Below are 25,016 nucleotides of genomic sequence, written 5' to 3'. Positions count from 1 at the left end.
ACTTTTTAAACCAAACCTGTAACGAAAAAAATCCTCCCCTGGGGGGTACTCACCTCAGGTGGGGGAAGCCTTTGGATGCTATTGAAGCTTCCACCGTCCTCCTCGACGATAAAGCTTCCCGAACAGCGGGGATGTAAATATTTACCTTCCCGGCTTCAGCGCAGGCGCAGTATCGGCTCTCCGCCTCGGAGATAGGTGGAAATAGCCAATCGCTGTCGGGCCGCACTACTGCACAGGCGCAAGTCTCCTGCGCAGTTGAGCGGACCCGACGGAGATCGGCTATTTTCACCTATCTCCGTGTGGAGAGCCGCACCAGCTCACCCGCTGGAGCCAGGAAAGGTAAATGAATCAGGGATGGGGAAGCCCCATTGGGACCGTGAGGCTTCCTGTAATGGTCTGCTCAGCTGTCTGCACGGGCAGACGGCTGTTTGTCCATTCCTTAAGTCTGAGGGCTGCAGGTCTCTGGAAAAAAGACCTGCCTGTGCTTTGCAAGTTTCAGACCTGCTCTGCTGCTGGGCAGTTTGCATACACTTGTCATGCAAATGGGCTAGCTGCCTCCTTTGAAGGCTTGCAGTATAAATACCATATGTTCCCAGAGTCCTTGGCTGCTCATAGAGGTTTGTTCCCGCTGGACTCACCTGGAGTGTCATCCACTGCTATCTTAGTATAGTTAATTCTTGGGGAGTGCTCCTTGCATTCCTAGTTAGTGCAGTCAGTTTGTGTATAATTTGTACTGCCTATTCTGTCCTGTCTTGTCTGTCGCGATTGCGCTGTCGCCAGCGGCGGTTGATAGCGAATCGCTCTGTCTTGTTTGGATCGCACTAGCCTCTAGTGGTAGCGGTAGTGGATCCTTCTGATCTGAGTTCCTGGAGTGTAAGCTGGAGCAGCGGTTGCCACCGGCTACCTCATCTGTCTGTCGTGTTTGGATCGCACGGGCCCCTAGCGGTAGCGGCTGTAGATCCTTCTGATCTGCTATCCTGTTCCTGTACCTGGATCGCACTTGCTCTGGCGGAAAAAGCAGTGGATCTTTCCTATCCTGTTTCCCGTCCGTTTGTCTGTCTTGTCTGATACGAACGCTTGTTGTAGGCTCGGTGAGGTAACCGTTAAGCAAGCGCTCACGTCCTCTGTTTCGTGTTTGTCTGTCGGTGGTTAGTTAGGCGTGCTTATCTCTGTTGCGCTTAACGTGCGGAGATCGCGCTGTAAATGCGTTCGCTGTTGCGAATGAGTGCGGTGTTCGCGTTTAGCTAGCGTTTGTTATTTTCTTTATCCTCTGAGTGTGGTTTGCTGTGCCTTTGCTCCTCTCGTGCTCTGTCCTGCTCAGTCTGGTGTCACTATTTGGCAATCGCCATTCTTGCGATTGCGTTCCCACTTTGTTTCCGTCGTTGTGTGTTCACCGTCGCTGGGTGGCGACTAGTTTGGTGGACACACATTGATTCTGTCTCTATGCTCTCTCTCTTTAGGGGCTATCTTGCCTTGCGTTGCTGGTTTTCATACAATTTCCATCTGGCATTTGTGGCAGCACAGAAGGTTTATTTCTCTGCACTCCACAGCTCCATCTGGGAATTCCCCTCTACTGGTGCTTGCACCAAAAGCTGGGTTCTAGTATTTTGACACGCTTGTGGAGGACTTCCGCAGTGTCAGCACACATCTTGTGCGCTGACCACGGAGATATCCCACAATCGTTACATTATGAGCAGCCCAACCAAAATTCCCAGTGTAGAGGGAATTATCGATTTGTACAGTTTTGCTGAGTATGGTTCCTATGTCTTTAAGAGTTTCAAAAGATTAAATTCAGAGATGAAAGATGATTTTCTGTCTGAATGTGCAAAATTTTGTCTGAATCCTACCTTTCCAACTACTGATCCGTCCACGTCCGCTCTCCAATTAGCTTATGTGCTGTTGCAAGGAGATCTGTTTGTGTGGGCTCATGAGATTTTGCAAGACAATTCTTGGAATGATAATCTGTATCAGTTTTTCACATTTATTTTCTCCTATTGGTTTGAGCTGCCTTGCTTACCACATGCCCTGGATGAATGTGTAGTTGCCAATCAATCAGCTGTTCCATCTACTATGTGCAACATCTCTCAGCCTGCAAAGATTTGCATTAACAGTTCACCTTCATCCAAAAAGCAGCCATCCAAAACTGCTAAGTCTAAACGTAGAAAATCTAGTAAGGTTTTCCAGCTGAAAAATCTGTTGCCCATAGCAACTACAAATAAAGAAATTATTTCTGTAAAGTCTGAAATGGGGAAAACATTTGAATGTGATGATTTCAGAGAGACTTCTCAGTCTCAGGTTTTGTTGCCTCAGGCTAAAGCATATGTGGAGCCTATGATAGGCAGAATTATTTGGTATATTAAAGGTGTAAGAAAATCTATACATGTTCCTGATCCCAACCCAGAGACGGATGAAGCCGGCACCATCGAAATGCTCTTTAAGTTTTTTATTTAAAGACTGTCATCAGGTACAATCAAGTACAGTATGCGACGTTTCGGAGCGTTGAAGCATGCCCCTTTATCAAGCCATGACAGTCTCAATATATCATGGAAACAATGAGTTTAAATAGTACATCACATTCAAAACTACCAATGGTAGGCTATCTAACTCACTAGCCAATCCCCATCCACTATGTATAAAGTGAACCTGATGGGGAACTTGTTACATATAGTCTGAGCCAATGGATTTGAAAGTCACTCACCTGTCCATGTCAACCATCCCCTTTAGAGTGCACCATCTCCGCCCCTAACCGTCGCCGCAAGTAGATGTATACACCCATCGGTCCGCCGGACCTGATGGGGAACTTGCAGGGAGGCGGCGCCGTAACGTCACTGACGTTACCAGGGAGACGCGTAGGACGCGGACGGAAATCCGCATGCGTCCTAGAGGGGCAGGACAAGGCGTCACTACCCAACGCCGGCTGATCACTTGGAAAGAACCACCAATCAGCCGGCCCTGCATCTCCCTGTATGGCTGAAGCGGCTAAACAGCCGCAATGAAGCGGCCAAACAGCCGCGCCAAGACGGCTAGAAAGCTGCGTTGCCATGGCGATGAAAGTCCAAAGGGGCAGGAAATTATGCACTACAGGGATAGGGACACAGACATGGTAGCAGCAAAGAATTGTAAATGTCACATCAATGCAAAGCAGAAGAGGCACAGTTTGCTTATATGGTACAATCAGAAGCAACACATGCAACGACCAATTTAAGGGGAAAAGGATGATAAATAAATATGAAAATCAAAATAAAGGTGAAATCAATATAATAGTAATCATAAGAAGGGTGTAAGGTCATATTCTCGATTTAATCCACGGGGTTCGATAGTGTCAAGTGTGCGAATCCAGTGTGCCTCACGGAGCAATAATTGTCTATGCCTGTCACCACCTCGTTTTAAGATTGGTATGCTGTCAATAATTTGACAACGCAATTGACTCACATTATGTTTACAGTGTACAAAATGATTTGCGACAGGTTGCTCCACGAGACGCTCACGGATTGCATGCTTGTGGGCTGATAATCTAATTTTAAATTTTTGGGTCGTCTCCCCTACATATAATAGCCCACATGGGCATTTTAAAATGTAAATTACATATTTAGAATCACAATTATAGACCCCTCTGATATTAAATATTTTTCCCGCTCTTGGATGTGCAAATACACCACTCCTGATGACCGAATTGCAATGGACGCAGTTAAGGCATGGGTACATGCCCCTCCTGGACCCTTCAGGGGGTCTTACTAGAGTTCTCATCTCAGCATGCGTTAGTTTGTCCCTCAGTGTAGGGGCCCTTGTATAGGAGAATAATGGAGGACTTCTAAATTCAGGGACCAAAGGGAACGATTGGGCAAGAGGTGACCAATGTTTTTTATTTATTTTTGCCACGTCCTTACTCAAGACATTGTATTTTGTCACAAAAGGAATACGGTTGCCCATATTAGCCCTAGGTCTCGGAATCGTACCCACTGCTGTCCTGCGTGCCTCCGCATCCAGATCATCAGGGTAAAACCTATCAATACATTTTTGTGTCATTTCATTAAATCTAAGCTCTCGTCTGCTGTTGTCACCCACTATGCGACTGACCCTTTTGAATTGTGCCTTAGGTATATACCTAATAGTGTTAGTAGGATGGAAGCTTTCATATGACAGGATAGCATTCCTGTCAGTGGGCTTAACGTACAGATCAGTGTCAAGTTTACCATCTGATAAAATCACCATGGTATCCAAAAAATTTACTTGTTTAGCATCACAATGAGATGTAAATTTGATAAATTCACACTGATCATGCAGTTCACCCACAAATTGGTCAAGGGTCCAACGTGGCCCAGCCCGCCGCAAAACACATCATCTATATATCTGAGCCAACAAATGGCATGTTTTTTAAAACAAGAGTTATTATAGACAAAAGACTCCTCATATTCGTTCATGTATATGTTTGCGTAGGACGGGGCCGCATAAATTATTTCTGTAAAGTCTGAAATGAGGAAAACATTTGAATGTGATGATTTCAGAAAGACTTCTCAGTCTCAGGTTTTGTTGCCTCAGGCTAAAGCATATGTGGAGCCTATGATAGGCAGAATTATTTGGTATATTAAAGGTGTAAGAAAATCTATACATGTTCCTGATCCCAACCCATATGAATCTTACCTTGATACAGGATTGTTTGAGCCACCATTTGCCTCATGGGAAATTGGGGCCTTAATGGAGGAATTTGAATTTGATTGGGATGCTTTTTGCGATTTTTACATCGCAAAAAGCGCAGAGATTCTTTATGCTAGTCTTGATTCCGTGTATGCTTTGATTGACTCTGATGAGTGTGACGAGTGTTTTGTGAATCCGGTGACTTATGTGTGGCAGACGATTTTGGATGAATTGCACACTCACCAATCAATTGACTTCAATAAAGAGACATCGTTATCGCATGATTGTTCCTGCCTTTCTGGGGTAAAGCATGTGAGTCTAGATATTGTGCGACCTGAAATGAATGGATGCACTACTGTGGTTGATTCCTGTGCAAATCTTGAAAGATTCTCTCCTGATTGCGTGAAGTTTGAATCTATGTGATGTAATGCCTGTTTCTCAGATGTTCCTGCAAATTGTGATCAACATGAATCTGCCAGTTTTCTCAAAGATAGGTGGGATCCCTTGTCAGACAAAACAGATCTTTAAGATCTTCCATCTATGATCCTTCCATGGGGAAAATTCCTAAACTATGCAGCGTCAAAAGTAAAATTAATATGTCTAATAAAGTCTCTCCTGCTGTTGTCGCTATTCCTTCTGCAAATGAGTCTTTGTCTCACACTGTTCACACCTGTAAGGGCCCGTTGCCTGGTGACAGTTGCTCCAGTGTTTCTGTCCTGACCACCTTGCAGTCTGCTCCGCAGATCGCGGAGGTTTGCGCTATGGAAGCGTCAGTTTCACAACCTAAAGCGATCTTGGATTCGCAAGTTTTGCGTTCTGACTCCCCGGATTCGACATTGTTAGCCGAATCTAAGAGTGAGACAGCACTTTGGTTTTGCGAATCTGCCACTGAAGCATCTTTGTTGTGTCCAGAGAAGGTTTCTCTGAGCCTGCCCTGTAACATGAATAGCCATATGATGTCCAATCGCACTGACATTTGTGAGTCCCTTTCTTGCTCTGAAGAAAGTACTGACTCTCTACCCTGTACGCTGGATGAGTCAGTTTTGCCTTGTATAAAATCTGCCTGCAGTGAAACGAAACTCAGAAAGTCAGAGTTAGTTTCACTAGATATTCCTGTGTATCCTTGTCCTGATGATGAAATTCAGTTTCAGCTTATGGTGGAACCATTCCTGGGACATCTGCCCTGCCTGCAGGAGGACTGCTGACATTCAAATCCCTGCACAATCTGGGCCCTGGATACATGAAGGACTTGCTGAAGCTGCACCACACCTCTCACAACCTCAGATCAGCAAGTTCTATAAACTTGGTCACTCCCAGAGTGCACCTCAAAAAATCTGGAGACAGAGCCTTCTGTCATGCTGCCCCTACTCTTTGGAACTCCCTACCACACCCAGTAAAGACAGCACCATCCCTGGAGCTATTCAAATCCAGACTGAAAAGCCACCTGTTTAGCCTGGCATTTCCAGATTTATAAAATTCTTCCCCTGTACCACGATGGTCGGAGCCATGCTTATGCGCTTTGAGTCCCACGGGAGAAAAGCGCTTTACAAATGTTATTTGTTGTTGTTGTTGTTGTTATTTAATGTTCAGCCCTGTAACATGGATAGTTCAGAATCCTTCTTAGAAAACTTGGAAAATGACACTTCTGAGGTCTTGTTTGATGTTTTGGAGGTTTCCAAGTCCCTCCTGGGGGGTACAGAACTTCTAGGAGATGCCTCCTGCCCCCCAGATCCGTCTGGGGTTTTGCCCACTTCAGTAGGCATTGCTGTTGTGCTGACTAAATTTGCAGCTCTTGTGGAGCTTCACTCATGTTTAGTCAAAGATGATATTACAGTCACAGAAATTTCTGAATTTAAGTCCAAGTCTTCTTTTGAAAGACCAGTACCTGTGACCTCTACACGTGATAATTTTCTGCCCGGTCCTGGTTTTGGTCTTGTCATATCGGACTCTGAGGTTGGCAGTTCCCCGACATGTCCTGAGGTTTCTCCTGTGCTGGTGTACCCCGATGTGCTCTGTGACCCAGAAAGCCCAAGTGTGCCTCGGTTACCAGCATGCTCAGATGCTTCCTCGGTGGAGACATGCTCTGATATGGCCTGCCTGCTTGCATGCCCAGAAGTGGTCCCTAAAAGTCCTGATCTTGATGGGTGTCCTGGTAATTCTGAATCCGGAATAATCATAGGTTCCATAGGGGTTCTTGGTAGTTCTCCATGTGAGCCTGGTGAGCGTTCTGGCCTCTTGGGATCTTTGCGGAGCTTCAAAGGGTTCTGGGAGATTCCGGGATAAATTTTGCTTGGTACCCTGGATAGGATCAACAGTGGCTTTTGTGTTGAAAGGGACACTTCGAACAGGTATTGTGGCAGGTTTGGTATTTTCGGACGCTCCCTGGAAGGTGGTAGGTATTGTCTGGAGGGTGTGGATGGCTTCTTCTCTGGCGTTCACAGTCCTGATGGGTGTTATGCTGAGACTGGTAGTACTGATGGGCATGTTTCGGTGGCTTCTGCTTCCGATGAGGTCTGTTTCGGGTGTACTGTCTCTGGAATTGGGCCTTGTCGGGCTGTCCCGACCTTCATGAGTCTTTAGTTAGATTTGTTTGGTTTTAGAGACGTCTGGAATCCGTCCCTAGAGGTGGGGGGGGGGGGGGGGGGTACTGTAACGGTCTGCTCAGCTGTCTGCACGGGCAGACGGCTGTTTGTCCATTCCTTAAGTCTGAGAGCTGCAGGTCTCTGGAAAAAAGACCTGCCTGTGCTTTGCAAGTTTTAGGGCCCGTTTCCACTATAGCGTTGCGGAATCGCCGGCGAATCACCGCAGGCAAATCGCATGCGGGTGCGATTCCGCATGCATTTTTTGCCGCGATTTCGCATGCGATTTCGCATAGGTAAGGCTGTATGCGAATTTAACCATGTCACTGCCTGTGTAAATTAACATTAATGCCTATGCGAAATCGCATGCGAAATCGCGGCAAAAAACGCATGGGGAAAACGCATGCGATTTCCCTATTAAATACATTGCGTGCGATTCGCCTGCATTCCACACGCAGGCGAATTCTGAGGGCCCTACCCTGCAGATTTTTTCTGCACAGAAAAACGTGCGGGGAAACGCACAAGTGAAAACAGTCCCATCCACTTGTACTGACTGTGCGAATCCGCATGCGGGCAACGCATGCGGATTCGCGATAGTGGAAACGGGCCCTCAGACCTGCTCTGCTGCTGGGCAGTTTGCATACACTTGTCATGCAAATGGGCTAGCTGCCATCTTTGAAGGCTTGCAGTATAAATACCATATGTTCCCAGAGTCCTTGGCTGCTCATAGAGGTTTGTTCCCGCTGGACTCACCTGGAGTGTCAGCCACTGCTATCTTAGTATAGTTAATTCTTGGGGAGTGCTCCTTGCATTCCTAGTTAGTGCAGTCAGTTTGTGTATAATTTGTACTGCCTATTCTGTCCTGTCTTGTCTGTCGCGATTGCGCTGTCGCCAGCGGCGGTTGATAGCGAATCGCTCTGTCTTGTTTGGATCGCACTAGCCTCTAGCGGTAGTGGATCCTTCTGATCTGAGTTCCTGGATTGTAAGCTGGAGCAGCAGTTGCTACCGGCTACCTCATCTGTCTGTCGTGTTTGGATCGCACGGGCCCCTAGCGGTAGCGGCTGTGGATCCTTCTGATCTGCTATCCTGTTCCTGTACCTGGATCACACTTGCTCTGGCGGAAAGAGCAGTGGATCTTTCCTATCCTGTTTCCCGTCCGTTTGTCTGTCTTGTCTGATACGAACGCTTGCTGCAGGCTCGGTGAGGTGACCGTTAAGCAAGCGCTCACGTCCTCTGTTTCGTGTTTGTCTGTCGGTGGTTAGTTAAGCGTGCTTATCTCTGTTGCGCTGCGGAGATCGCGCTGTAAACGCGTTCGTTGTTGCGAATGAGTGCGGTGTTCGCGTTTAGCTAGCGTTTGTTATTTTCTTTATCCTCTGAGTGTGGTTTGCTGTGCCTTTGCTCCTCTCGTGCTCTGTCCTGCTCAGTCTGGTGTCACTATTTGGCAATCGCCATTCTTGCAATTGCGTTCCCACTTTGTTTCCGTCGTTGTGTGTTCACCGTTGCTGGGTGGCGACTAGTTTGGTGGACACACATTGATTCTGTCTCTATGCTTTCTCTCTCTTTAGGGGCTATCTTGCCTTGCGTTGCTGCTTTTCATACAATTTCCATCTGGCATTTGTGGCAGCGCAGAGGGTTTATTTCTCTGCACTCCATAGCTCCATCTGCCGGTGGGAATTCCCCTCTACTGGTGCTTGCACCAAAAGCTGGGTTCTAGTATTTTGACACACTTGTGGAGGACTTCTGCAGTGTCAGCACACATCTTTTGCGCTGACCACGGAGATATCCCACAATGGTTACACTTCCCCCTCCCGAGGTGAGTACCCCCGCAGGGAAAATTTTTTTTGTTACAGGTTCTCTTTAAATATCCATGTAAAGATGACATATTTCTTTCTTTTTTTATTATAAGCTTGTAAACAGTGATGGATGCAAAATGGAAAAAAATTAACTTTTATTTCCAAATAAAATATTGTCTCCATACATTGTAATAGGGACATAATTTAAACTGTGTAATACCTAGGACTATTAGGCAAATACAATACGTGGGTTTTAATTATGGAGGCATGTTCCTGAGTTTTCTCACAGGAGATATTTTTATATCTTAAAAGAAAAAAAAGACAAAAAACAAACAAACATTTAAGCCCCCTGCAAAGAAGAGAACACTGAACATAAGTTTGATATTGCTTGTGTTGCCCTTTTTTAATTCTTAGGTGGTGAGGTGACAATGTTTCCTTAATTGATCAAATGAACACACTGTTACTTTCTGGATGATCCTCGTGCTTTCTGGATGATCTTCATGTTTATTTCTTTTTTATATATTTAAAATAAAAACAGTAGCTATTAGCTGCATATACAGTGTGATGGCCAAGAACATAGCACAGAAGTACCATGTCAAACATTACATATGGCCCAATAGGATGCTCAGTAGAGGATCTTAAGACCTTTTAACAGCCTCTGTAATTGCATATATGGTAAAATTATGAACCCTACATGGACAACAATACATTTTACAAAACAGCTGAATTTTGAGGAAATCCTTTGTCTTACAAAGATTTCAGCAAAGACAAATTCTCTGAAATGGAAGCCCCTCCACTGCTTCATTAATTATGACCCCACAGAAGAGGGCAACATGGCGACATACTGCCCCCCCCCCCCCCCCACACACACACACACACACCAGAGTTTTGTCCTTACAACTACCCACCAGGGTACCCACTTATTGCAATGAAGGATCATGGTGAGCTCTGATTGCCTTGAATTTAGTTGAATCAGATTAGCTCCCCACTTATGTGTATAGAAGTCTCCTAAGAGACCTCATACACATTGGCACAGTGTGTGAAAATTCAGAGCCTATAAGAAAACACAGAGGGTTGTAATATTTTATTATGAACTCTTCAAGTTTCTTCTCCATGTCCAGAGGATAATAGAGGATAAGATGGCAACAAGCTTTTCGCTGAGCAGATCTCAAAAGTTAACTGAAAGTAGTGTTCCGTTTATGATCAATCGAGATGGCCCAAATGGTTCGCCGGCGAAAGGAAACCGGCAAACTTCCGGCGTTCGCGATCACTGAGAACTGCGAACTGTTCCAGAAGTTTGATTTGTCCCCATAGTGCATTATGAGGGTCAACTTTGACCCTCTACATCACAGTCAGCAGGCACATTGTAGCAATCAGGCTACACTCCCTCTTGGAGCCCCCCCACTTATAAACGGCAGGCAGCGTCAGGCATTTGACTCACTCGTGTGCCTGCAGTAATTAGAGAAGGGAAAGCTGCTGTGCAGAGACATTAGGGAAAGCTTAGTTAGGCTCTTGTAGGCTTCTTAGGAGCAACTTGCTGATTCTTATTGCTAAGAAAGCACCCCTCAACAGCTCTTTTGAGAGCTAATCTTGTTCTTGTGATCTATTTTTTTTTTGTATGTGTGTCCCACTGACACTTGTGTTGCATAGACAGCCTTGGTAATTCGTGCTGTGCCACTACCAGGCCCAGCACATTCATTGACTACCTGTGTGTGTGACAGGTGCACATTGTAATACCCATCACTGCATATACCTACCTGTTCACTTCAGTGCACCCACCTACCTATGTGAGTGCACGCAGTGTCACTGTGCCTGTCCGGTACCTGTCTGTGTGTGACAGGTGCACATTGCAATACCCATCACTGCATATACCTACCTGGTATTCACTTCAGTGAACCCAGCCACCTACGTGAGCGCATGCACTGTCACTGTGCCTTTCTGGTACCTGTCTGTGTGTGACAGGTGCACATTGCAATATCCATCCCTGCATATACCTACCGGTTGTTCAGTGCACCCACCTACCTATGTGAGCGCACACAGTGTCACTGTGCCTGTCCGGTACCTGTGTGTGTGACAGGTGCACATTGTAATACTCATCACTGCACATACCTACCTGTTGTTCACTTCAGTGCACACACCTACCTACGTGAGTGCACGTAGTGTCACTGTGCCTGTCCAGTACCTGTCTGTGTGTGACAGGTGCACATTGTAATACCCATCACTGCATATACCTACCTGTTGTTCAGTGCACCCACCTACCTACGTGCCCCACTAATTACACTTCCCGATTGATGTATACTAATTGGAGGCCTAAAGTGCTTTAAAACATCTTGCATGTGTATACATCAATCAGGGAGTGTAATTAGAGTTCTGCTTCACACTGACACACCAAACCCACTGTGTAAAGCACCGCACACAGCTATTTGTGTAGTGACGGCCGTGCTGGACTACTGCGCACCATGGTGAGAGTGCAGGCCATGGCGGTTTTCAAGCCCATATGGTTGCCAGGCTAAGGTAGCTCAATGAGAGAACAGTGACTGTCCATCTGATCGAATTTGGTCTGTCCACGATGAAGCAATGACCTTATTATCTTGGGTGTGCCCCCACCCCGAGACACTCATATAGCCGGCGGTCATTGCTTCATGTGATACGCAAGCCCCTTCACCGCGGCAAGGTAACGATCACGAAGGGGAATTGACACATGTGCATGCTTTTTGTTTTGTTGTTGCAGCTGCAGTGCAGCCAGAAAAATTAGGTAGGCATGTACATGCACCAGAAAAATTATTATAGTGGCTGCTGCTATAAGCGGCCTTAAAAATTCAGGAATACGCCTGGAGTCCTGGACCCTGTTGGTGGTGGTGGAGAAGGCAGTCAAGCGGCCTGCAGGCAGAGATGCTGTGTGTGGGGACTGACTTAGTGTTTGGGCAGGCCTGACCATGCTTTGCAGACCAGGCATCCATGGTCAGATGGACCCTTGACCCAACGCTGTGTGCCAAAGATGTCACCACTTGCCTTTCAACATCACGGTACAGTTCAGGTATCACCTTTTTTGAGAAATAATTGCGGCCTGGTATCTTCCACTGCGGTGTGTGGCTTTGCTTTTGTGTGCTGTTTTTCCTCAGGTGGTCATCCCATTGCAGTTTGTGCTTTGTAATCATGTGCCTTCGTAAGGTAGTTGTCCCTACGCGGGTCTTGGTCTTTCCACAGCTCAATTTTCGGTGGCAGAGAGTACAGAAGGCATTGCTCTCATCTGAGGCAGACACGCAAAAAATTTCCACACTGCTGAGCCCTGTGATGATGGCACTTTGGTGATGGCTGCCGACGGAGTCTTAAGTGGGGTGCCAGAATCAGAGAAGGAGGAAGCTGAGAAAAATGATGTGTTCTGTGTTAAATAGTCAACTGCGTCCTGACAATATTGGGGCTTGATGGCACGTGCCTTCTTCTGAACACTGTACTTTGGTCGAGGGCCGCACAAAATCACGACAGCGTGACCTCAAACAGACCTGCCAGGTGGCCTGCCTCTTGTTTTGTCCATATTGGGGGGTGATGAAGTGAAAGGTATGCACTGACTTGACTAATGCAATGTACGGCTACACAGGTGCAGTGAACAGGTTGCAGTGACTGGTATTACAAATGTGCAGCTGTCACACACACACAGGTACCATGAACAGGTGCAGTGACTGGTGGTATGCAATTCTGTGTACGTAGGAAGGTAGGTGCACTAAACAGGTGGGTATGCAGTGATTTGTATTACAAATGTGCAGCTGTCACACACACAGGCACCGTGAACAGTGGGGTGCCAGAGTCAGAGCAGGAGGAGGAAGATATGTCAAACTTCCATGCGGAAGCTGAGAAAGATGAGGTGTTCTGTGGTAAATAGTCAACTACGTCATGACAATATTGGGGGTTGATGGCACGTGCCTTCTTCTGAACACTGTACTTTGGTCGAGGGCTGCACGAAATCACGTCAGCGCGACCTCGAACAGACCTGCCAGGTGGCCTGCCTCTGGCTCTGCCTCTTGTTTTGTCCATATTGGGGGGGATGAAGTGAAAGGTATGCACTGACTTGACTAATACAATGTACGGTTACACAGGTGCAGTGAACAGTTTGCAGTGACTGCTGGTATAACAATGTGTGGTTACACAGGTGCAGTAAACAGGTTGCAGTGACTGCTGGTACAACAATGTGCAGTTACACAGGTGCAGTGAACAGGTTGCAGTGACTGCTGGTACAACAATGTGTGGTTACACAGGTGCAGTGAACAGGTTGCAGTGACTGCTGGTACAACAATGTGCGGTTACACAGGGGCAGTTAACAGGTATGCACAGACTGGTATATAAAACAGCGTGCAGTCACACAGGTGCAGTGAACAGGTATGCAGTGACTGGTATTACAAATGTGCAGCTGTCACACACACACAGGTACTGTGAACAGGTGCAGTGACTGGTGGTATATAACACTGCATGCGCTCACGTAGGTAGGTAGGTGCACTGAACAGGTGGGTATGCAGTGATTGGTATTACAAATGTGCAGCTGTCACACACACAGGTAGTCACTGAATGTGCTGGGCCTGGCAGTGGCACAGTAGGAATTACCAAGACTGACAGGGCTGTATATGCAACACAAGTGTCTGTGGGACACACACACAAAAAAAAATAGATCACAAGAACATTAGCTCTCAAAAGAGCTGTTGAGGATGAGGAGTGCTTTTTAGCAATAAGTATCAGCAAGAAGGAGCAACCTAACAAGCCTAACACAAGAGCCTAACTAAGCTTTCCCTATGGCAGCAGGTTCTCTCCCTTCTCTAATAACTGCAGCCACATGAGTGAGTGAAATGGCTGACACTGCCTGCGTTTTATAAGGAGGGGGGGGGGCTCCAGGAGGGAGCGTAGCCTGATTGGCTACCCTGTGCCTGCTGACTGTGATGTAGAGGGTCAAAGTTGACCCTAATGATGTAGTATAGGGGGCGGGTCGAACTCGCATATAGTTTGCGTTCGATAGCAAACGCAAACCAGCGAAGTTTGCGCAAATAAGGTTGCGTGCGAACCGTTCGGGCCATCTCTACCTATTGCTACGCCACTGATTACAAACCTGCTACTCGTTGTTTTGTGAATAACGTCACATAATGTGACTGTTAATGTAATTGTATTTCTGTATTAAGCTTGGTCATTTTTTGTGACATGATGTAAAACAGGTAGCAATGAGCAAACACTTTATAATGTGTGCTTGGGTACCATTGGCCTTTTCATCTTTGTTCCAGTTAAAGGCACCATCTATCACATAGGAGAACAGAGTTTGAATCCTTACTGAAGAACTGATACCCATCCACCAATGAGACCTTGGTTAAGACTCTTGTTCTAGGGTGGCCTACTGAGTGTGCCCTAAGGGGATGCAGCTCACAAACACTGTAAGTCTGACAGGAGAAGGTGCTATTGAAATGTTAGCATTGTATTTATATTTCTGCTTGAAACTTATAAAGCCTTACCTTCTTGTACCAGGGAAAAAGAGGTGTACTGTTGAAAATGTCTTCCATTATAAGAGGAACAATGTGGATGTTGTTCAAAGATGATAGGGTTGGGTAATGTCTTAGTATCACTTCCTCATTATCTTGTGAAGCCGTATGGTTTATTCCCTTCATAAAAAAGAAAACGTGTCTGTCAGGATAGACTCGTGCTGCTGACTCAAGAGCACATAATACCAGGGATGGAAGGTGCATTCTGTCACTGGTCTCCAGAAATATAATGCTATCACCACGTCTCAGGATATCTTCTGGGGTTTCTGTAGTAGTTGTTCCTGCAGATGGTGTAATACTTTTATGGGCCGACGTTAAGTTTATATTGAAAAGAACATGCCTTATATTTTCTATAAAGAAATTGGAAAAGTAAGTGTTGTGGCTGCTTTTGTATACAACATTATACAGAAATCCAACAGCTGACACAATCAAAAGGAATGAAATAATCTTCAAGCCTTTTATCATCCTTATTTCAAGTAAACTTTAACCTGTAAAAGAAAAGGAAATGAAACAAAAAAAAACATAAATTATATGAAGAACAATTTTATTTCAGATTTTAAATATAAAAAAAATTTGAAAATATCTTGATAATATGTAATCTGCAATATATTTCCATGAAAGCAGATCTGACGTCATCCTGAAAAATGTTAGATACTCACCTATGGAGAGTGAAGGTTCTGGATTCCATGGTGCATGGGGATCAAACTCAAAAACAACATGGGCGGAAATTGAACACACGGGGACCAATTTGCGAGCCAACCTTAATATCTATTGGCCACCTCCCTCCCTTATAAAGTTTCCTGTTGTCTGATGCCACTCCTCCCTCCCCTATACAGGTCCCTGGTGTTCAGTGGTTCTCCTCTTGCCCCTATGCAGTTCTATAGTGTCTAATACCTCCTACCTCCCTTATACAGTTCCCTGATGTTTAGTAATCCTCCCTCCCTCCCTCCCCTATACAGTTCCCTGATGTCTAGTGACCCCCCCCCCAATACAGTTCCCTTGTATCTAGTGAACCCCCTCCCGCCCTTATACAGTTTCCTGATGTCTGATCCCCCCCCCCCTCCCTCTCCCATATGGTTTAACTGGTGATCTAGGGCTTCACCTTCAATATAGCCTCCCTTGTGGTCTAGAGTGGGTTCCCTGACGAAGTTTGCAGTGGGCAGATGCAATGTGTAGGTGGGCGGGATCACATCCTGCTCTGCATCCTAAGCGCTCCTCTCAGCTGTACTGGCTGGCCAGAAAGGATTCCCGGTGGAACCCGATTTAATTGTTAGCACCAGGCCCCGGCTGAGGGAAATCCACCAGACACTGACACTGAAATTATCAAAGATTTATTTGCGACCTAACGGTGATCACTGTCAGATTCAATCAACCTGTAACACTTTAACAACACAATACACCTCCCTTGCACATCACAGGTCAAAATATACAATTCACAATTTTTCACAGATGGTGCACCGGTAAATGCTGCGGAATAAAAAGGTTAAGTTACATACAAATTATATAAGAAATTTGAGTTACAAAGGTCTTTTTGTACAATAATTAATCACTTTACAGCATGTTTACATCATAGTACCACTGTTGGGGCGTGGGCTGGGGAAGGGGATGGTCTACTGAGCAATTTCAGTTCCTAAACATTTATCAGTCCCTTGCAACCAAGTCCAAGCTGTATTGCTCAGCAAAACCTTGGGGAACTCGTGACAGTTCTTAAGATGGTACTGTATAGTTGCACAGTTCGTTCGTTGATCCCAAAAAGGATGTTCACCTTGCTCAAAGATCTCCTAGACTCTTTACCCTTGATAATTTTCCACAAACCCACTTTACACTTAACACACCTGTCTGGATAGGGCCTCCCAAAATAACAAACAAAATAAATTATAAATCAAATAAACAAAAAGGTTAGGGAAATAAAAGTAAATAAAAGATAAAGTGACCAATGCACCCAGCTATGCTACCCAAATCACTCTCCCACAATATAACTCTCTTTTAGCACACCTTGACTTTTAGGCTAATTTAGAGTTGATGCAAAACTTGTACTCCAAGTAAGTTAACTCTGTATCTTGGTCAGATGACAGTTCACTTCATACTGTAGCACACTTTAGTATCACAAGACGCAATGCAACTCCTCCTTTTTCACTTATCTTCTTTTAATACTGAAAGGTTCTCTTTTACTCTCACGGCCTTAGTAAGTTCTGGTTTCTTTAGGACCGTGTACTTAAGTAATATGCATAAATCACACTTTGGTTCACTTCTTGTATCAAACTCTCAGTAACACTTCAGAACATAGCACAGAAGAGTACTTGAACTTTAACTCTTGACTTGAAACTGACTTGACAGGAACAATTTCTCTATAAAAGGACTTAATGCAAGCAGGGGGCTGTATCAGCTTTGAAGGGTACTTATGGAGGCTGTTAATGTCTCTTAGTGACAGCAAGGCCTTTACTCTCAATACGCTTTATATAAGCAGCAGAAGATTTCTTCACTTTAGCTGGGCAGCTCTATCTTGCATCAACAATTGTATCATCAACACAAGGTCTCTGTATCTTTAAAGCTTTTTCACACAAACAGTCTCTAGTAACAGTACTTTGAACAGAACTGGCCTCTCCAGGTTCTCCAGGTTCTGGGTTGCTATATTTCTATCTCAGCAAGCCTCCGCTGGACACTGGCTACTAACTGAACACACACTGTAACTTGATGTTGGCTCTCAGGCCTAATACTCATCTTGCTGCCGGGGTCCTTTCTGTCCGGACTAGCTCAGATGGACTCTGTGCAAGCTGCCTCTGGTATCCGGTCACTGTCTGGCCTGGTTGCCTCTGCCTTACTTGCTCCACTGTAGTCTCTGTGTTGCTGCCAGGTCCCCTCTTAGTCTCCGGGGTGACTGCTGCGGCCTTCTCTCTGCTCGTGGCCTCCTTTCCTGCTCCTCACTGCTGTTACTGTCTCCTTAGTTCCGCACTGCTCTCTTTGCTCTCTGGCACGCTCTGGCGAGTTCCCTCCAGCTACACCCTTCTAGCTCTGCCCCTCCGCGTCTGCGCTGTAGCCTCCTCTCCTCTCCCATGCACCATTTTGGTTTCACAGACAAACATCTAAGGTGAAACTTAGCCTTAGGTGCTAAAGTTACCTCACACAGAGAAATACATTAGCAAAACTTTTGGCACCCTCTTTTAGGTATATTTAACGCTCCCCGCCATCATCTTGTGGCTAGGTTGAGAGGTCTACTACAGCCGCATCCAAAGAGGCTGAAAGTAGGAGTGACCTGATTGACAAACGCTGGATTGGTGAGAGACTTGACGCAATGGGCTCTATTCACAAAACTTCTCATAAATTACTAATGTATCACATAATTGATAAAAAGAACCTTTCAGCACATTTACAAGCAAAATAATCACTTAAAGTAAGTTGTTCCTGATTAACTTCATTTCAATATTACTTTTCTTACCTTAATTATATTATATTTTTGCTCTTTGGACACTTAAAAATGTAACATAGATAAGGTGAAAACAGGGGAAAACTTGCCCATTCCTATTTTTTTTATAATATGTGGATTGTTTGTTGACTACCTGCATCCTGTTAAATATGGACACCATGTATACTAGTGAAGAAAAAAGCAAATAAGAACAGGCCACAATCGGTACTGATACAAAAAAGTTGCAGAGAGCTTTTATTCATCTTATGCTCAAATCATTACTCCAATACTGATAAAGTCACTAAAAACATGTTTGGCCGGAAGTGTGTACTTAGGTCTGACATCCTTGCACAGCTGGCAGGCCCGCAATCCACCCACTCTATTATCAGCAAGGGCTCCAGTGATGTCGCATGCCGCACCATCCTTAGCTCCACCCAACTATGCATTTCACCCCATCACAGGGTTTTGTGAGGGTGTGGCTTGACTCAAGGGACCTATGGTTTTATTTCTTCCTTGCCTAATCATCGATCACTTCCTAAAATAGCTCAACAGCACCATCTTTGCTGCTGGCAAATTTGACCATTCAATAGTTTAATTTGACAATTCAACAGTTGACATGTATGTCATAGTACGCCATGTCCTCAGTCCACCACTTTTAAGTTGTGTAACAATATGTGTGAATGGGCCCTTCTGGCGGCTTGCCCATAGATTGTAAGCCTTTGGTAGGGTCCTTCCTTCCCTAGTGTATTCTACATAATCGTGTGCTACTTTCCTATGACTGCCTCATACTTGTATTACTGGGCCTACCTAACCAGCCCAAAATCATGTATTTTGTACCCTGTTTGCCTTGTATAGCTTTGTCCTATGTTGTTAACCATGTTATGTCTCTCATCCTTTGTATCATTTTATGTATTTATTGTCCAGTTCAGGATAATATGTTAGCGTTTTATAAATACAATAAATAATAATAATAGAGAAAATATTGTTTCTATATCTTTTGTTTTCACATATATATCGTGCTACCAAGATTATACCTTGCATAAAAGATAACATTTCCAGTTCAATTAGCAGAAGCTGCACATGTATGCTAGATATAGCAGTATTGTATATTTCACTGGATAGGGCTGTATTTGACAATGTGACGACAGGGAGGGATGGGTTCAAAATACACATATCAAAATTGTACTTAGGGGATACTATTTCTATCTTCTTACGCATACAGAGCCAGATTCCATCCATGCTGCAATATATTATTATTATACATGGTTGCGAGACTCACGGACATCCTCCTCACCACAGGACCAGTTCCTTCACTGAGATTTTCTCATTTAAATGTATAAACTGATGTCCCTATCAGTGCTGCTTGGATCCCTCTTTTCAAAATCCGGATCCGATTTGGGTCGGATATCCGAGTTCAAAATTTTCCGATCCGAATCTGAATCGGATATCCGACCCTAGTATCTGGCGTATTTGGATATCCGGATATAAAACCGGAAGTGGCCTTTAAATTGCAGTTGGCGAGTGCCACATGACACCTGACAGTCAGACAGCAGAGAAGAAGACACTAGTGCACACTAACTGTCACACTGGCACTGCTCACAGCACAGCAGTTCTGTAGAAAGCTAACACAGTAGTACTACTACTCTAACAACTACTAGCCCACTGACTGCAGTACTACAATACTAACTACAGAATAACACAGTAGTCCTATCCCCTAATCCCTAACCTAACCTATTCCTAAGGCTAATAGCTGGCCAGGAGGCAGCAGCTGGCCTGGTCTGTGCACAGCACACACACAGACACATAGCAGCTGCCTGCAGCACACACTCTGATTGTCACACAAGTGACATCAAGGTAATTAATGATTTAACAATAGTGTAGTGATAGTGAAGGGGTTAATCACTGAACAGCTTTCGGTTTATTACTGCTAGGCCCAGCAGCACTGGAGCACACACTCTGGCTGTCACACTATGACATCAATCAAGTTAATTAACGATTTAACAATAGTGTAGTGATAGTAGTGAAGGGGTTAATCACAGAACAGCTTTAGGTTTATAACTGTGTGCAGCCCTTGGTAGGCCACCAGCACTGGAGCATGTCTCTCAGTGAGCATTCAGCAAGCTAAGACAATATGTCTCATCATGGCAGCCCTCCTTTTTATACAGGGGGGCTGGCCAGTGTTTCTTTCTGTGATTGGGTGCCAGGGTTTAGGCTGGGAGCCCTCTGATTGGCTCAATGAGGTCAGGTGGGGCTGGCCAGGGTTCCTTTCTGTGATTGGTTGCTAGGGCTTCTGCTGGGAGCCCTCTGATTGGCTCCAGGACGTCATCTCCTTAGTAACAGTATTTCGGATCCGGATATCCGCATTATCCGCGGATATCCGGGTTATGCGGCCAAATATCCGCAGATAGCTAGCCAGATTTGGGCCGAAGTATCCGGAATCCGAATCCGGTCGGATAGCGTAAAAAAGTTCAGATATCCGGGTTACCCGGATATCCGGAATCGGATGAGCAGCCCTAGTCCCTATATACATACCCATCCAGGCTGGCTGAACATCATCACTGGGCATATACAGTATAGTAGAAGCTATTATTAACATAAGGCGGGCTTACTTCTTCTAGTCACAAGGGGGTAGAGAAAAAACAGAAGCCAATAAAACTTGATATATTATGTCAGTCTTTCTCAATCACACCTACCCCACCCCTACTGTGCCTGAAACCATTCCCATTTTTCCTCCTTTTCTTACCCCTAGGAAATGGCCTTCCTCACCCTATATAGACTGAGTCTATATTCGTATTCAAACCCTGTGGGAACTGGCATCCACGGCAGTAAATTCACAAAGTCTCCATCCTTCAAAGATGTTTATCAATGTTCTCACCTCTCCTTGAACTAAAAGATAACAAACCCTTAACCTCATGTACCTGCTGGTACTGCTCAGCTACAGGGCCCCTTACTTTATCTGGATCTTAATTTGTTATTTCATTTATATGCTCCAAGGTACGGGACCTCACATGCCTCTTTGATTACTCAACATATTTTAAACCACATGGACATGTGATCGATCATTTAAAATGGACATCAAGATGGAGTCTTTTGTAAGCCAAATGAATATGAAAAAAGTGTAAAACATTATCCAAAGGTCAATTTTCCATACTCATCATTCTTGATCTGTCATCAGCATTCGATACGGTCGACCACACCTTACTCTTACAAATACTTTCAAATGTCGGAATATAGGGCCTTGCTCTCACATGGTTATCTTCCTACCTCTCTGGAAATTCCTTCACAGTCTCCTACTCAGATCAGATCTCTTCTCCTCATGCTTTGTCTGTTGGGGTTTCTCAAGGCTCTGTCCTTGGTCCCCTCCTCTTTTCCATCTACATGCACAGTCTTGGTGACTTAATCAACTCATTCAGGTTTCAATACCACCTGTATGCAGGCGATACGCAACTGTACCTCTCGGACCCAGACCTTAACTCCCTCCTCAAACGTGTATCCTTTCATGTCCTCTCGCTTCCTAAAACTTTGCATGAGTAAAACAGAACTAATAATTTTCCCACTGTCTCTGGCCACCTCTCTGCTTGAAGTAACTATAAATGTTAATAACACTCCCATAACTTCAGTTCCCAAAAGCACGGTGTTTGGGGGTAAAATTCGACTCTTCTCTCTCTTTTACTCCTCATCTTAACTCCATAACCAGCTCCTGCCATCTCCAACTCAAAAACAAATCTTGCATCCGTCCCTTTCTCACTCAAGACACAACCAAAATGTTAATACATGCTCTTATAATTTCTCGTCTGGACTACTGCAACGTACTACTTTGTGGACTACCGTCTAACAAACTGGCCCCGCTCCAGTTGGTACTGAACTCAGCTGCTAGTCTCATTCATCTTTCGTCTCTGTCTTCCTCTGCTGACCCTCTCTGTCAAGCTCTTCACTGGCTGCCAATTAACCAGAGGATCCAGTTCAAACTCCTAACCCTAACCTACAAAGCTCTCCACAATCTCTCTCCCCAGTACATATCCTCACTAATTTCCAGATACAACCCCAATCGCAATCTCAGATCTGCACACGATCTTCTGTTGTCCTCCTCTAGAATCACCTCCTCACATTCACGCTTACAAGATTTTGCACGCGCTTCACTCCTTCTCTGGAATCCCCTCCCACAACACATCCGTCACTCGCCAACCTGTGTTACTTTTAAACGCTCTCTAAAAACTCATTTGTTCCGACAAGCATACGCTCTGCCTTAAGCTACTTCCCTTTGTCCTAAGACCAAATTGCACTCCTACTAGGTATCCTGAAAACACACTGCCTTTATATATGTTATCGTATACTACCCCTCCTCTAGTTTCCCCCCATTCCCTTTACATTAAGCTCGCAAGGGCAGGGCTCTCTCCCCCTTTTGTGTCTTGGAAATCATTATACATTTTATTCATCATGTTATTTTTATCACTGTCATTACCACTTCTGTATTTTGTATTCTGTATGTTGTTTCGTTTTTTGTATTTTGTCACTAATTATGTATCTTGTATATTAGAGTACACCATTGTCTGTATTATGTACCCCATGTTTGTTTCTTACTTTGTACAGCGCCACGGAATATGTTGGCGCTTTATAATTCAATAATAAGAATAAGAATACCTACCTCCATGACTACAACCCCACCAAAAAGCCTACTATGTTGAAGTTAAATTCCCATCAGCTTGCTCATAGGTGTAGCTCTTTTCCTGAGCACCATGTGGCTACAGAAGTCTGTGAAGCCTTCTTGATCACAGGACCGGCAGCATAACAATTGAAAGTCAGCAAACCAATCAACAAGATTTAATCCTGTTAAAATAAATTTAAAGTGGTTGGTGACCCTGACGTTTCCATGGAGATCCCCATTGGAGAGTGCGATTCGGTAAGTTATACCCAATCCTTTTCCGCCATTCCTCCGTCGGGAAGGAGGCAGGTGGACAGAGAGCTGCAGTAGCAGTGGGCTCCATTCTACTGTAAAGGAATGCATCCTGATCCTAATGAAGTTTACCCACCCGTGCTCTAGATCATTGCAATAGAGATAAGATTAATGTACATGAGCAAGAACACTTCTGGCAGTCTCACAAGGAGTTCTTTGAACTTTGGGTGGTTTTGCAAATTGCATAGAAGTCAATGGCACTGACTTTAGCAGTTAATAGCAAAGCCCCCCAAATACATCCTATAATAACCACATTTGCTAGGTATGTTAAAGCGAACAGTGGGTACAATGGGATTTGTATTCCAGAAAAAATGTGTATGTTATCGAAAAACTGTTTATAAATTTATGATAGGAAAAATGTTTTTTAACCAGTCCAGAACCATAGGCTTATCCTTCCCCCCCTCCTTCAGCCTATGAGAGGGGATCGTGATCGGAGCCTCTCCAGGGGACAGCCAAGTGACACGGCTGTCCCCAGTACAGCACTGCAGTAGATTGCAGTGCTGTACAATGTAAATAGACAGCGGGTTTGCCATCTAACAGTTTGCTAGCGGCGATTGTCGCTGGTAGACTGGTGACAGAGCCGAGCTCCGTCACTGAAGCATCGTCGCGCACGATCCCCTGTAAGACCCCACCCCAGGACTTGGCGCCTTTCGGTGTTAGGTGTTCCTGGGGCTGCAACCTTACTGGTGCCTATTGGCGTAGGCGGTGGGAAGGGGTTAAATGTGGTTAAATTACAGAAAAATGTATATACCCATAAGTAGTGAGAATTAAATAATCATAAAAAGCTGTGGATTTCACGGGGCAAAGTGGCAATTGTGTGTGTCTGTAGGTGGCTTTGTGTGTGTGTGTGTCTGTGAGTGTGTCTGTGTGTGGCTGTATCTGTGTCTGTAAATAGCTGTCTGTGTGGCTGGCTGGCTGTGTCTGTGTCTGTCTGTGTGTGGCTGTGTCTTTGTCTGTGAGTAGCTGTGTGTGTGGCTGGCTATGTGCGTGTTTGTATGTCTGTGTCTCTGTCTGTGTCTGTTGCTTTGTATACATATGCTTGATATCTCTCTTTTTCTCCCTCTCTGTGTGCCTGCCATATATTTCTCTCTGTATAGAATCCCCTTAAATCAAACAGCTCATATCTCTCAATTTTACATTGATGCCTCCATTGCAATCTCCAGTAACACTTCACTTAACAATTGCAAGGTGATAATTCCTCACACACTTTACAGTTGTTATCACTTGCATTCCTCTCTGTAAATTAACAACTGGGCCCATATGCAATTCACTTTTTCACCTGAGTTTTCTCCTAGGTGATAATTTTAAACTTGTCAATAAAATGCCTTTTAAGCCACCAGAAAGCAAGAAAATACTCAACATAATTTTGAATGTACCTCTTTACCTACTTTTTGGTACTTTTTTAGTTGAAAAGTGATGGAAAGTTATTTTAAATTGAAGATGAAAAATAATCTCCTAGGAGAAAACTCTAGTGAAAAAGTGAATTGCATATGGCCCCCTGTCTTTAACTTTAGGATTCAGTTATTAATTTAGGGATTCACACATTAACTTAAGGAATCACTCCTTAACTTAAGGACATGATCCTTATTTTAAGGATTGTATGAGGTAGATTACTTAGTGAATTCTAAATGACCCAAATTAACCTTGGGGATAACATTAACAGCTCAGAACCCTTATTAAAGACTGGAGGTAAGCTTAGTGAATTGTGGCCACTATTCACTTGACAGTTTAACAGCTATTATTTACTACAATGCAACGAGGTTCATAGACAGAAAATGCATGATCCTCACATCACACTGTGGGAGGGGTTTCACCACAAGATCAGCAATACAGATGTCCCTGATGATCTACTCGAGAAAATATATCTAATGGAAAAGGGGGAATCCCCTATCGGCGCTATTGATTGGGAAACAGTTCAATCCTGGGTTAAAGTTCCTCTTTTAGTGCAAATGGAGCACTAGAGTTGCTGCAGATTTGTCTGCCCTCTTCTTCTGTCAAATATCCCACAATGATACTATGTTTACAAATAGGTAAAAAGTACATATGACACAGCAATGTAAACTGTAGTCTTTACTTAAGGGCATACATGACCAATACAACTACTAGTGGCATAGCTAAGGAGCTGTGGGCCCCAGTGCA

The 25,016-nt window shown here is 44.6% G+C and overlaps 1 protein-coding gene across 3 annotated transcripts in view; it reads right to left on the bottom strand.

The window, feature by feature from the left end:
• The window catches only part of LOC137570465 (alpha-1,4-N-acetylglucosaminyltransferase-like), an 81,349-nt gene that overhangs the window by 36,325 nt on the left and 20,008 nt on the right, over positions 1-25,016 (bottom strand). For all 3 annotated transcript variants that reach the window (XM_068279134.1, XM_068279133.1, XM_068279132.1), the window contains one exon: positions 14,494-15,008. In XM_068279134.1, the coding sequence (XP_068135235.1) occupies positions 14,494-14,985 (492 nt within the window). In that variant the 5' untranslated portion in view covers positions 14,986-15,008. The remainder of the gene's footprint in view (positions 1-14,493; positions 15,009-25,016) is intronic.

Source organism: Hyperolius riggenbachi, chromosome 4, assembly GCF_040937935.1.
Source record: "Hyperolius riggenbachi isolate aHypRig1 chromosome 4, aHypRig1.pri, whole genome shotgun sequence".
Lineage (NCBI taxonomy): Eukaryota > Metazoa > Chordata > Amphibia > Anura > Hyperoliidae > Hyperolius > Hyperolius riggenbachi.
The sequence above is the reverse complement of the archived record's forward strand: the minus strand, read 5'-3'. Positions and strand labels throughout refer to the sequence as shown.